The sequence below is a fragment of the Ambystoma mexicanum genome, chromosome 2p (assembly GCF_040938575.1).
Source record: "Ambystoma mexicanum isolate Mex_15411 chromosome 2p, UKY_AmexF1_1, whole genome shotgun sequence".
In the NCBI taxonomy this organism is placed as follows: domain Eukaryota; kingdom Metazoa; phylum Chordata; class Amphibia; order Caudata; family Ambystomatidae; genus Ambystoma; species Ambystoma mexicanum.
The window spans coordinates 1,384,030,384-1,384,043,081 of NC_090923.1; the positions used below are offsets into that span (position 1 = coordinate 1,384,030,384).

Consider the following 12,698-nt stretch of genomic DNA (forward strand, 5'->3'; position numbering starts at 1 on the left):
CGAAAGTCATGTCATTAACCCGGAAAACACAAAGGAAACAAACATCCAGTATTTTATCTTCAAAAACAAGAATTGGAAAAATTCTCAACATACAAATATCTAGGAATATGGATGGATCAATCAATCTGACCGCACTTCCTTGGGTACTCCAATTGAAATCAAAAACGAAATCTTTGGCTAGCCAGGGTTTAATCATCCATCGAAAATTTGGCAAATTTTCAGTCAAGCCTGCTCTTGCTTTCTACAAGCAAAAAGTAACAGCCATATCATCCTGTGGAGGAGAATCCATGATCAACATGGACAAATCAATATGGACACAACTTGAGGCCATCTATTGGCGGAAAACTCTCTTCCGCAATCTACACCCTTGTCACGAATACGCTATGAGTTAGATCTCCAATCTCTACAGTCGATGATTATGTGGAAAACATTAGACACATACAGAAAACTGAACGAAGGCAGCATCCCGACACTAGACATATTGAGAGTATCACAATTGAAGGCCATCAACACAGCGTTGACAAAATGGAGAGAAGCGGTAGAGAACATAAGCTCAGATAAGAGCATCTCTCTCGACATGCTGACAAAAAGGCCCCAGCAAGCCAAAAAGCTACTAGCAAAACTAGATTGGATTGAGACGAAACTAAAAGATTAATATAAGCTAAACCTAAAATGCGATGGAGAAACCAGAGCGATGAACCAATTACCACACTACCTCAATTTATTTCCCGACCGCCAAATCCGCGACACGTTCCTAAAATTCAGGCTGAACATCCTCCCCACTCGACAAATTCTAGGAAAATGGAACCAAAATGCACATAACAGTACTGACTGCAGATTCTGCAAACCCAGCGAAGAAACTATCCGCCAGGTAATAATGGAGTGCGAAGTACTCATCCAGAAAAGATTGATGTTCAGTAAAAGATATGAATCTGCACCTAATGAATTGGAATCCGAAGAACGTTGGAGTTAATGGGAAACGGAAAAATTGTGACCACAATAGTCCATTTCTGGAGAGACATTACTTCCGAGAACTTCATTTTAAACATCCAAGGAATGTACTGCTTATTAAGCTAACAAAGGATTTTACTGTAATAGAATTTTGTATAAATGTAAGGTTTAGGACATAAACCAAATGCATTTTAATTAAAAAAACAAAAACTGGCCTGAGCCAGCCATGGGCAGACAGTTTCCCATCTGGTGGAACCCCGAGTCTGCGATGTCCAGGGCCACTGTGATGGTGTGGTCAGACGCCACCTCAAATTCCTGGAGGATGTCCAGTGTCTCTACCCGCTTGTCCTTTGGGAGAAACTCCAGGAGCGGAGCCATCTTGTACCAAAGCTCCCGGTCGTATCTGGCAGCCTTGACCATCGTCGCCGCTGAATAGATGACCTTTCTACCCATGGAATCCAACTTCTTCCCCTCGTTGTCTGGAGGGGCGGATGAAGAAGATGCAGAGCTAGGCGATTTTCTTCCTGGCGGCTGCCGAGACCAGAGAGTCCGGAGACAGCTGAGATCGCAGGCACTTAGGAGTAGAATCAGGCACCCTGTACTTCTTTTCAAGCCGATCTCGTTTTGCCGTGGGTTAGGCGGGGTTTCTCAGCAGCGCCAGTGCTTCATCCCAAACGTCGGCTAAGAGCGGGACCGAAAGGATGGTCTTCCTCTTCGCCACCCGCCGCTGATGCAAGAAACCTTCCTTCTCCGGTGTAAGCTGGAAAAGCTTTGATGCCCGAGCAATCATGGAATGGAAGGATCCCACTTCATCCGGTGGAGAAGCTCTCAGTGGACGTGACCGGTGGATCGCCCATCCTGCCGTCATCCTTGCCAGTCGTCACTGTGTCAGACTCCGCCCCCCTTTGGGGGGTGGGGGGGTCAGCGATGACTGGCATGGAGGCTAGGGATGCCGCCGCCGCCGCCTCTTCTTCATCGGCAGCGGTTTCCCCAGTGTCAACGGAGTGGCCGGTGCTGGTGCCGTCGGCTGTGCGGGTGGTGGTGCCGTCGGCATCACCCTCTGTATCTCCGACATCAGCATGTGGAGGGTCGAAAGCATGTCCAGCGAATGATCTTTAGAAGGTACCTGGGGGGAAGGGGCGCTGGACCCAGACCTTCGTCCCCATGGACGGTGTCACCGTTGTCGTCACAGCCTCCGGAGGGCGGACTCTCCGACGTCCCCCTCATCATTCCCTTGGACGGTGTGGAGAGAGAATATCTCCTTGTCGGACGGAGAAATGTCAGTTCCTTGGAGATCTTAAATACCCCTCACTGCCTTTCTTCGGGTCCTTAGGGGACAGTCTCGGGCTGAGGTCCGGAATCCTCTTTTCCTGTTACGCTCATCTGGTATCCACAGGGACGCCACCCAGCCAGGTTACTCGCTGGTATGCTTCTCAGCTTTGCCCTGATGTGGTCTGCGGGGAAGGTTCTGCCTGAAAACACAGGAGGACTGTGTTCCAGACTGACCTACTGGGGTAAGTATCCTCCCTCCACCCCGTATGATTTCAGTCCCTCTGGCGCCCTCTCCTCACCTTGTGGTAGAATTAGGCGTGCTCTCCGTCCTGCCTTCTTTGCAGGGGCGCGTAGTCTTTCATGGGCGAGTGCGGTCCAGTTACTTCACTGACGCCTGCCCGTTTGATATTGTTCAGGTAGGTCTTATTGCTGCTCTTTAGTTTTGTTGCTATCCTGCATGCCTTTCTTTGTTTAAATGTCTCTTTTTTTTCTCCCTTAGGTATGCAGAGCTTCAGCATGGTGAACTGGCTTGGTTGAACCCCGCTGGTAAATGATGGCGCATTAAGAGCGCTGTGATGCGGTAAGTAAGCGCTATGCGCAGCGCTGCAAAGTCTTGCCTTTGCTAATCTGTGTTTTCCTTCCTTGTAGGTCGCAGTGTTCTTCAGCCTGAGTGGAATGTCCGGAGTGGTGCCAGCCGAGAGGCGACCAGCCTGGTAAGCCTTTTGAGCAGTTTGTAATTTGTAAATGTCTCTTCTGCTTTCTTTAATGTTGCCTCGATCTTCCCCTTTCAGGTCGTTCTGTCCGAGAGGCATGCAGATTCGACAAAGCTGTTCTCAGTAGCTGCGAGTGTTTAAAGATGAAGACTGCAGCTAAGATGCTGCTGCGAATGATGTTCCTTTTGTCTCCTTGCAGGTTCTGCTTCTCTGAGGTTCGAGAGAATAGCTGGACACGGTGAGCGTCACGTTGCAAGCTGCAAAGTAATGCGAAACGTGCTGTCTTGCTCGGGTGTGGATTAAATAGCCCCAAAAAATAGTCCAGGTAAAGTAGTCCCTAGGCTACCACACCCTAAACACTAGACCGCATAGCTTGGTTCTTAGGAACCAAGCTATGTGGATGCCTCTATGTTGGCTGACAATACAACAAAAGTATTTCCCAAGCACATTGTTTTTTATGGTGTATGAGCCTGGCGCCATAGGTGCCAAGTCTGGCCCCATGAGGGCTTTTGAAGAGAATGCCAGGCTCTAGGGGCCAGAGTCCTGACTCCACCTGGCCAATGTGTTTGCCAGAGGTGGTTTTGGGTGAGGGTCGTGACATTTCCGGAGTCTTCTCAACCGGCTTGATCGAAGCCTCCCTCCTGGGAGGAAGAGACACCCTGGCCGTCGTTGGAGTACCCTGGCCCGGGTCGGCCCCTACTGCCTTCGAGAGTGACACCACCACCAACTCGATGGAGGTGGATGACTTGGTCTGGTGCACCTGGGCCTTCACAGTAAGGCCGGTTCCCTTGTCTTGCCTGGTCTTCTCCTTCGGGGCCTTGTCGGACACGTTGTCCTGATTGGCCTTTTCTTTCGCTGGTAGGTCGGACCCCGTACCCTGCTTGGTCTTCTCCGGAGTCTCCCGCAGGTTCCCCGGGGTAGCCGACTTCCTCTTGGACGAGGAGCTAGAGCGGTGGCTGAAGACTGATGCAGAAGAAGACAATTGCGCCCTGACCACTGCGGGACCAGCAGCAGCGGCGACCCAGACGGAAGCTGACTTGCATGCTTGGCCTTGTGTTAGGCCCCCACTGGGGATGAGCCCTCATTGGATTTAGAAGGCCGCTCAGGTTGGCTGGATTCAGAAGAAGCATGCCCCTGGCCTTCCGACTCATCAACCAGCTCAAGAGGTCCCGGTGTAGGATGATCCTCGTCGCACCGGGGGGGCCGAGACAGATCTGGTTCCTGGACCTTCTGGACTTGTCAGCGTCCCCACCAGTCAAGCTGCCGACGGACGCGGATCTTCTCTCCAGAGAGGGAGGTACCATCCTTCATCACGACCCGGAGTCGCTGAACTTGCAGGCCTGACTCCTGCAGCACTAGAGTTTTGGAGGGTACGATATCCCGGCTGATTGCAGAGAGGTTCTTGCAAAAGCCAGGGCGTCCTCAACTCTCAAGTGCTACGGACACAAGTGGAAGAAGTTCTCTGTCTGGTGCCGTGCACAGATTAACCTGCTACGGATTACGGCCCCTCAAGTGCTGCCGTACCTACTGTCCCTGGCCAAGGCTGGACTAGCTCATGCCTCCATCAAGATACATCGGACTGCGATCTCCCGATACACCAGAACTACAGGACGGGCTTCTTTTTGGTCTCGTCTAGTGAAGGAATTTATGAAGGGACTGTTCCGATCGTTCCCGCCTGTGAAGGCCCCTGCACCGGCGTGGGAGCTCAACGTGGTGCTGACCAGGCTCATGGGGGCGCCATTCGAGCCTTTTCATTCCGCGCCGTTGAAGTTCCTGTCGTGGAAAACAGCATTTCTTGTGGCCATCACCTCCGCACGGCGAGTGGGAGAGATCCAGGCCCTATCCTGCAAGCCTCCATACTTGACTTTTCATGACACGAGGGTGGTGCTGAGGACGCACCCCTCCTTTATGCCCAAGGTGCCGTCGGACTTCCACCTCAACAAGCCCTTGGTTTTACCAGTTTTCTTCCCGTCGCCTTCGTCGCCGGCCGAGAGGACTTTGCACTCGCTGGATGTAGCTCTCTCGAAGGCTTCCATTTCCAGATGGCTCTCCAGGTGCATCAAGCACGGTCACCGGTTGGCAAACCGACCGCTGCCCGGCCGTCTGAGAGCCCATTCGACCAGAGCGATTGCTGCTACCACGGTGTTCCTGTCTGGTGTGCCCCTGCTGGACATCTGCAGGGCTGCTACGTGGAGGTCGACGCACACCTTTACGAGATTCTACTGCGTCGATCGGGACTCCAGGGAGGAGTCCAGGGTCGGACAAGCAGTGCTGCGCAACCTGTTCGCCTGAAGGTGAGCCTGGTGAGGAGGTAAGAGTTGCTTAATGTTGAGTTGTGTAATGCTTAATGTTGAGCCTTTGCCACCTCCCGTGGTTGTGCATGTGTGTACTGCTATGTATTCTTATATTCATGAGCATGTGAATCCATGCCAGACCCCATGCTGGAGAAGGAACAAGTTACTTACCTGTAACTGTTGTTCTGCAGCATGGGTCTGTCATTGATTCACATGCGAACACTCCCTCCTTCGCCTCTGCGGCTCTTCACTTGGTCATACTGCCATTTGGCGTGCTACCAAATCTGAGGATGGCTGCCAGGGGAGGGGTTTAGGGAGAGGGCAGTCATTGGCTGGGGGGCAGTATGACCCAGAGATCAGTGATTGATTACTACTAAGAAAGACAGATCAGAAACGAAACTGATACTGATTTTTTCTTTACTGAGGATTCCCGGCCTGACGGGGAATATTTGTGAGCATGTGAATCCATGCTAGACCCATGCTGGAGAACCACAGTTACAGGTAAGTAACTTGTTCCTTCCCAAGGGTAGAAAGGATCCTTGGAACCCTTTTACATTTTATTGGGTGAGACCAGCACCCCCAACTTATGTGGAGTGCTGGAGAGATACTGTAGAGGAGGAGCCAAGTACCTTTACCAGACGTTCTGCCCCCATTAAGTCGATATGTTGGCAGCCGAAAATTGCGATATGCGCAGTGAAGCCCACCTCTGGCTCCAGCGTGTCTGGCAGGGCAGGAAGCAAGGGAGGTGCCCAAAACTCCCTGTGCTGCTTCTCTCTGGGTTACAGGAATGCACCCAAGGGTGATTGGCTGGAACGCTGTCCTTCGAGGACAGCCACCCTGCTGTGTGATTGACAGCTAGGCTATGAATGAATGGGAGAAACCTGCATAAAAGGCGGCGTGGCTTTTTGCTTGGAAGGCTTAGTCGACCACTGGACGAATGAATCCGAAGAAGAACTTGGAAAAGACGCTTGCTGCAACTCCTGGACAGTTGGTTTGCCCAGTGAAGCCTTGCTGCAGTGCTGAAGCTCCGAATTCGCCTCGACTAGAGAAAACCAGCAAAGGACGACCTCTTCCCTTGGGTTGGTAGGACCAATTGACTCCAAGATGAACTCACCGGGAAATCCTCTCAGATCTGGCTCTACTTCCATTGCTGCTGGAGGACCCGATTGGCAGGGAGAGGAGCACCAGAATTGAGTGTCATCGTCTACGTCGGATCCGAGCTCCAGGAAGATCCTCCGGACTCCCATGAAGCAGGACTGACCAAGCCTGAGCCACCTGAACAGAGTGCTGGACCCCAGATGTGAGGAAAGCCCATAAGAACCACAGTGGTGCTATTTGCAAGAAGATGAAACCGCAAAGTGCTGCTGATCTGAAGTTTTCCCATTGCTTCCGCCGACCTTCAAAACTGTAGTGCAGGAGTCCCTGACATTCTCCCTCTTGTCCCCACGACGGAGACCCATGAACAACAGGACCTACAACAGGAACAGAAGCCAGCTGGAACCAATTTCTTCAGACCGAAGGTACTGTAAACTAAGGTGTAGCCTTGCTAGCTCTCAGTTGAGACTTGCCTTGGTTGCCTGTCAGAGTTGCTTGCAGTTTTGCCCCTCGCAAGCCTTGCAGCTTGTGGCCCAACAGTGATTTCATTTTCTAATATTTCTAAAACATTGCAAGACTTTTTACTTGCCTTCAAGAAGTGCTTCAGCTACCCTAGACTTTGTTCAATTGACATTGGCTGTCCTGGCTCCCTGAAAGACTCTTCTAACCTCGGACTGTCTGCTTTTAACTATGCCTCCAAGAAGTCACAAATTCAATAACTTGTCTAGCTGGGTAAGGGTTAATCTACACTGCATTGGCGGGGTTCAAAGATACTTGCCTGCTTTAGAATATTTGTTAACCATTTTTTTATTCCCTAACCTTTTCCTTTTGACACCAAACAGAGTATTGCTCTAAATGTGCCAGTGATATATCAATGTCCTAGTTATTTAAGTCACCACAAGGTGTACGAAATGTCTTTGTACCATCCCAAATGGGTATCTACTGATTTAATGAAACTGAGTGTGTGTATTTTTTAAGTATATTTAAGTGTTGCATATTTGCTCCCTTCTAAAGAAGGCTTATTCAAAGTGACTTAAATAGTTTAATCAAGAAACCTTGAGTAGAAGTTTTATTTGGATACGTGTCACTGTGAAAGTCTGTTGGTACACTACAGCTCACATTGACCCCTCTTGAGATATGCCTGTCTGCTGAGTCACACTACCAACTTGTGTAGTGCATGCTTATACCAAATGTTGGGTTAACTATTGCCAAGAGGACAGGTCTGGTGCAGTCTCCCACAGGGTACTGCATACAATCTTGCCTAACAATTGGTTACACTCCCAAACGTTGCTCCCTGTTGACATTCATGATGGTGGCCTCCTAAACATCTGTTTAGAAATCCATTCTAACGCATATAATTTGTAAGAACATAGTTACACATTTTGTCACCTAAGGTTTGCAAAGCTGCAGCACTTCCAGTTAGACTAGAAGTGATGGCTTTTTTGCATTTAGGTGTAAATGCCTGTTATTTTATCAATATCCGGTGGCAGCAATATGATCTGCCACCTTTTTGTTTATATGCAAAAGCATCATTGAAATGGGGCCTTTGTAATGGCATACGACTCAAATTATAATGTTTAAACTGTAATGCAATGTAATACAAGACCTCTATACTTTAACTTTGATTGAAGGGTATTGTTCAACATCAAGATAGCTAAAGGCTTGCATGTTTCAGTTGATTGTTATTTGACAATAAATTGTTAGTTCATCAAATAGTCTGCTAGGATGGAAACCCGTGTTCCTAATTTACACTCCTCTGTATTTTATTTCTTCAGAATACGCAATCACTGTCCTGCCTTAAATGTTTCTTGGAGTATCACGGATTATCTCTCCTCTGGATCTGGATGGCTGAGCTGGGAGATGGAAGGGGAAACTCCATTAGCAATCTGAAGTTACAGTTGGAGGTCCGTAACAAAGCTTTTTTATTTTTTTACATCACTATTTTCTTCCAACAAATGGCTGCCCTATTATGCATGTTTGCTCATGTTTCTCAAGGATCCGTTGCACTTCTTAGAGGTTCGAGTTGCAGTAGGGAAGGGGTTATTGAAGTTGTTTCTTTACTGTTGCTACAGTCTTCTGCCTCTCTTCTCAACGATGTAATGACACTCTCCTTTCTTGTCTTTATGAGTATAAGTAGATTCCTCATTAGAAAGGGCACCAAATCCATTTGGGGTTTGTTGGGGAGAATTCTTAGAAATGTGCTAATTCCCTTCTACCTTATATACCACCAGCTCTTTTGCAGGACTTTAAATTTCGAACCTGTAGAGAGTGAGACCTTTTTCCCACTCTCGTGTATTTTGTTGTGATTTATACTCTGAGTTTCTTTTGACATTGGAATCTGACAAACTCCATACATCTTTACATTGTGACACACAGCACCTTCAGTGCAGTGGCAAAGGGAAGTCTCGTAGATTTCCTAAAGGTTTAAATACCTTCTCTTGGTGAAACTACTGTTTCCAAGAGCAATGAAGTGAAATTGACTTGACTTACGTTTTGTAACTTTCTAGACCCAGCACACACTATCTTACAATGGGGTGCTGGATGGGTTACTTAGTATCCCCTTTGTCTAGTTTCTCATGTAACATTTATGTTACCCTTTCTACAATTAATGGCTGGTGGCAGTGGTTTACTTTTTCTTACCATTGTGTGCTTTAACTGCGGGCTGCGTTCACAGCTGCAGTAAGGCACCCATGGGTGCCCATTTTGTCAAAATGGTCCCGGTCTTCTTTTTTCGCCATTTCTTGTCGGAAAGGTCCTTCGTGAGATTTACTTTGCGTGCCAAACCAGGCTTGGTCCCTTGGTTCGTTTCCGTCTTTGTCGGGATTCAGGAGTGAAGCCCGCCTCCGGCTCCTGCGTGTCTAGCAGGGCAAGAAGCGAGGGTGGTGCTCGAAACCCCCTGTGCTTAGTCTCCTTGGTTACAGGAATGCATCCAAGGGTGATTGACTGGGGAGCTGTCCTTGAAGGACATCTACCCTGCTGTATGATTGACAGCTAGGCTGTGAATGAATGGGAGAAACCTGAATAAAAGATGCAGCTTTTTTGCTTGGAAGGCAGAGTCGGCCACTGGATGAAGGAATCCGAAGAACAACTTGAAAGAGACACCTGCTGCAAGTCCTGGGCTGCTGGTTTGCCTGGTGAAGCCCTGCTGCAGTGCTGAAGCTCTGAATTGGCCTCTACTAGGAGACCTGCAAAGGACGACTTCTCCCCTTGGGTTGGTGGGACCAATCGACCCCAAGACGAGCTTATCTGGAAATCCGCTCTGAGCTGGCTGTACTTACATTGCTGCTGTAGGAACCGAAGTGCCAGGGAAAGGAACGCCAGAATTGAGTGAGTGTCTTTAAGTCAGAACCGAGCTCCAGGAAGATCCTGTGGACTCCAGGAAGCAGGACTGACCAATCCTTAGCCACCTTAGCAGAGTGCTGGACCCCAGATGCGAGTAAAGTCTATAGTGGGACCCGAGAACCACAGTGGTGCTATTTGCATGAGCCGCAAGGAGCTGAAACCGCAAAGTGCAGCTGATCTGAAGTTTGCCCATTGCTGCCGCTGACCTTAAATTCGTAGTGCAGGAGTCCCCAGACGGCCTCCCTTTTGTCCCCACGACTTGAGGCCCAGGAACAGGATCTGCAGACCTATGCAGGAACAGAAGCCAGCTGGAACCAACTTCTTCTAACCAAAGGTACTGTAAAATCAAGGGGACTCGACTCTTGTTGTGCAGCCTTGCTAGTTCTCAGTTGAGACTTGTTTTGGTTGCTTTTGCAGAGATTCTTGCAGCTTTGCCCCTCGCAAGCCTCCCTGCGTGTGGCCCTACAGTGATTCTATTTTTTCTACAAAGACTTGTAAAACTTTGCAAGACTTTGACTTACCTGGAAGAAGTGTTTCGCTCGCCTAGACTTTAGCTCAATTAAAATTGGCTGGCCTAGCTCCCTGAAAGACTCTTCTTACCTCTGACTTTATGCTTTGCTTTACCTCCAAGGAAGGGTTAATTTACTTTGCATTGAGGGGTTCGAAAGTACTTACCTGGTGCTTCAGAATATTTGTTTAACCTTTGTTTTATTCCCAAACCCTTTTCTTTGACGCCAAACTCCTCTGAATCTGCAAAGTATAACTAGTACTAGCGTGCTACATAAATGCCATTACTGTCCTTGTGATTGAAGTCACCTCAGGGTGTAGGAATTGTGTAGGAAGCATATCCAAAGATTGGCCACTAACTTGTTCCTATTCTTAAACATATTTTTAAAGTATATTTACATGAATACACAAATTGCCTTTTTAAAGAATGCTTATTTAAAACTTGATGATCATTAATTATGTATAAATGAAACCTTGAATGTCAATGTTACTTGGTTACCTATATTGACGAATTTCATTGCTACAGCTCACATTTACCCCTCTTGAGATGGGCCTGGCTGCTCAGTCATACTACCAACTTGTATAGTACAGACCTGTACCAAACGAATAAGTGTTGTGTAGTCTATCAGTTTGACTGCATCAATTCTTAACTAACAGAAGGACATGCTAGTTTCCCCATAACAGATGAGAAAAAGCCAGTGTAGTGAAGCATAAGGCTTCACTGCATTGTAAAAGGAATAGGTCAAATATAATAATGAAAGCAAAATGTTTGGGGTCCCATAGACATGGAAGGAAAGGTGCAGTTAAGAGTAATCTTTCTTAACGCCGGGCCAAACCGAGTAAGGAGATACTGGGCCGCTTTGGGAGTCATCCATGGATCTTCAGTCTGTTACTCTTGTACAAAGCGTACTTGGCACCAATGCTCATTTGAAGGAATGGCTGCTGGAGTCCTATTCTTATCCTAAATCCTGTCTGGAAGCAAGTCCAAGCCCACCAATGGGAAGGATATGCACCATTCAAACAGCCAGCAGTGGACCAATATGGGACCACTGTGGGTTTCACTCATGCCCCACACCTAGACTTTCATGTGCCCTAGATGTGGAGTGGGACCAGACATTCCCACCCACATTCTGGATCCACGCATATCAGCCCAGCAGTATTCTATGAAATCGGCACCTTTCCCAGGTGTATGCATGAGCATATAAGGGATTTAATGGCCTGAGAAGGCAGGACGATGGCCAAACAACAATATGACCAAAGAACACGCAACATCTCATGGCAAAGCCATTTTAAGCCAGTAGCCACATTTAGTAGCCAGACGCAGAAGATGCAAATGTGAACACTAAAAATGAAGCATAAAATTGTAAAAAGCAATCTGCTGCCACCAGCTTGCCTTTAGGTACATAAAAGTGACCCAAAAAATCCCAAATGTAAAAAACTCAGGTGCTACAAAAGTATCACTGCAACACTGCATTTTAAGATGCTGTGTGCACTGTCAAAAAGTTAACAAAGGTAAAACGACAAAAAAAGGGAACGTCGTTTCCCTCAACTGATAGACTGAAGGACTAGTCAGTTTCCCTATAACAACATGAGTGAAAGGGCTTCACTTCCCTGTAAAAAGTCAAGACATGTTCAAAAGCAATTAGTTTGGGGGTCCATAGATTATGGTGGCAAAGTTGTCGAAAGAGAAATCTTTCTTAACACTGGATGTTGCTATTGGCCATCTTGAGAAGGTTGTTTCTGGCATCCCTATGTCACCATAGTGACCATTGTGGAGCACTGACTGGCCGCTTTCTGATGGTGCCAGTAGCTGTCTCAATTTGGATAACTGCTGGCTTTTTGATTGTGCAGATCCTTATCATTGGTGGACTTGTACTTGCTTCCTGCTTGAATTTTGGGTAATATTAGGGCTCCTGCAGCCATTCTTCAGACCTACTCTTGGAGCAAAGACTCAGCAGCCCTTCCATGACCCGAAGACGACTAAAAGTGGCCCAGCATCCTTTCCAGTGTCCCTGCTCCTCTGCCTGATCTCGGAAGACACTCTGTGGTGTTCTACAGCCCTTGGATTGGTGGATCCAACTAGTCTTGCCTTCTCAATAATCCAGTCCTTCAGAACCATCAGAAGTGTACCTGGACTACCTTGTAAACTGATCAGCTCTATCGCTGGCTACCTGGCCAGAACTATCCATGTTCAAGCCCAGAACTTTGTTGGCCGCCAGCTTGAGCCACAAGTCGCCTTTTCCCTGAATTCAGCTTCCTATCTTCATGGTGCAGCTTCTGTGACTGCGACTGGGAGGACACCTGTCGTCGCCTGCAAACGGTAATAGTCGCTGAAACTCGCCCTCCTTCATCCTGTGAAGTGTGATGAAGAGGTCTGCATCATTGGAATCCCCATGTCTTCGACAGGGATGGAATTTTTCTGCAGTTGCTATCACCTGGAAGAACCCTCAAACCTGCCACCCATGAGCATCTCTTAGTGAAACACAGTTGGAAAAGCTGCTATCCTAGCGACCCCCAGTCGACC

The 12,698-nt window shown here is 48.1% G+C and overlaps 1 protein-coding gene across 3 annotated transcripts in view; it reads left to right on the forward strand.

The window, feature by feature from the left end:
• SETD2 (SET domain containing 2, histone lysine methyltransferase) overlaps window positions 1–12,698 on the forward strand; it is a 1,465,157-nt gene that overhangs the window by 680,629 nt on the left and 771,830 nt on the right. For all 3 annotated transcript variants that reach the window (XM_069645793.1, XM_069645791.1, XM_069645792.1), the window contains one exon: window positions 8,101–8,229. In XM_069645793.1, coding sequence (XP_069501894.1) covers window positions 8,101–8,229 — 129 coding nt within the window. The remainder of the gene's footprint in view (window positions 1–8,100; window positions 8,230–12,698) is intronic.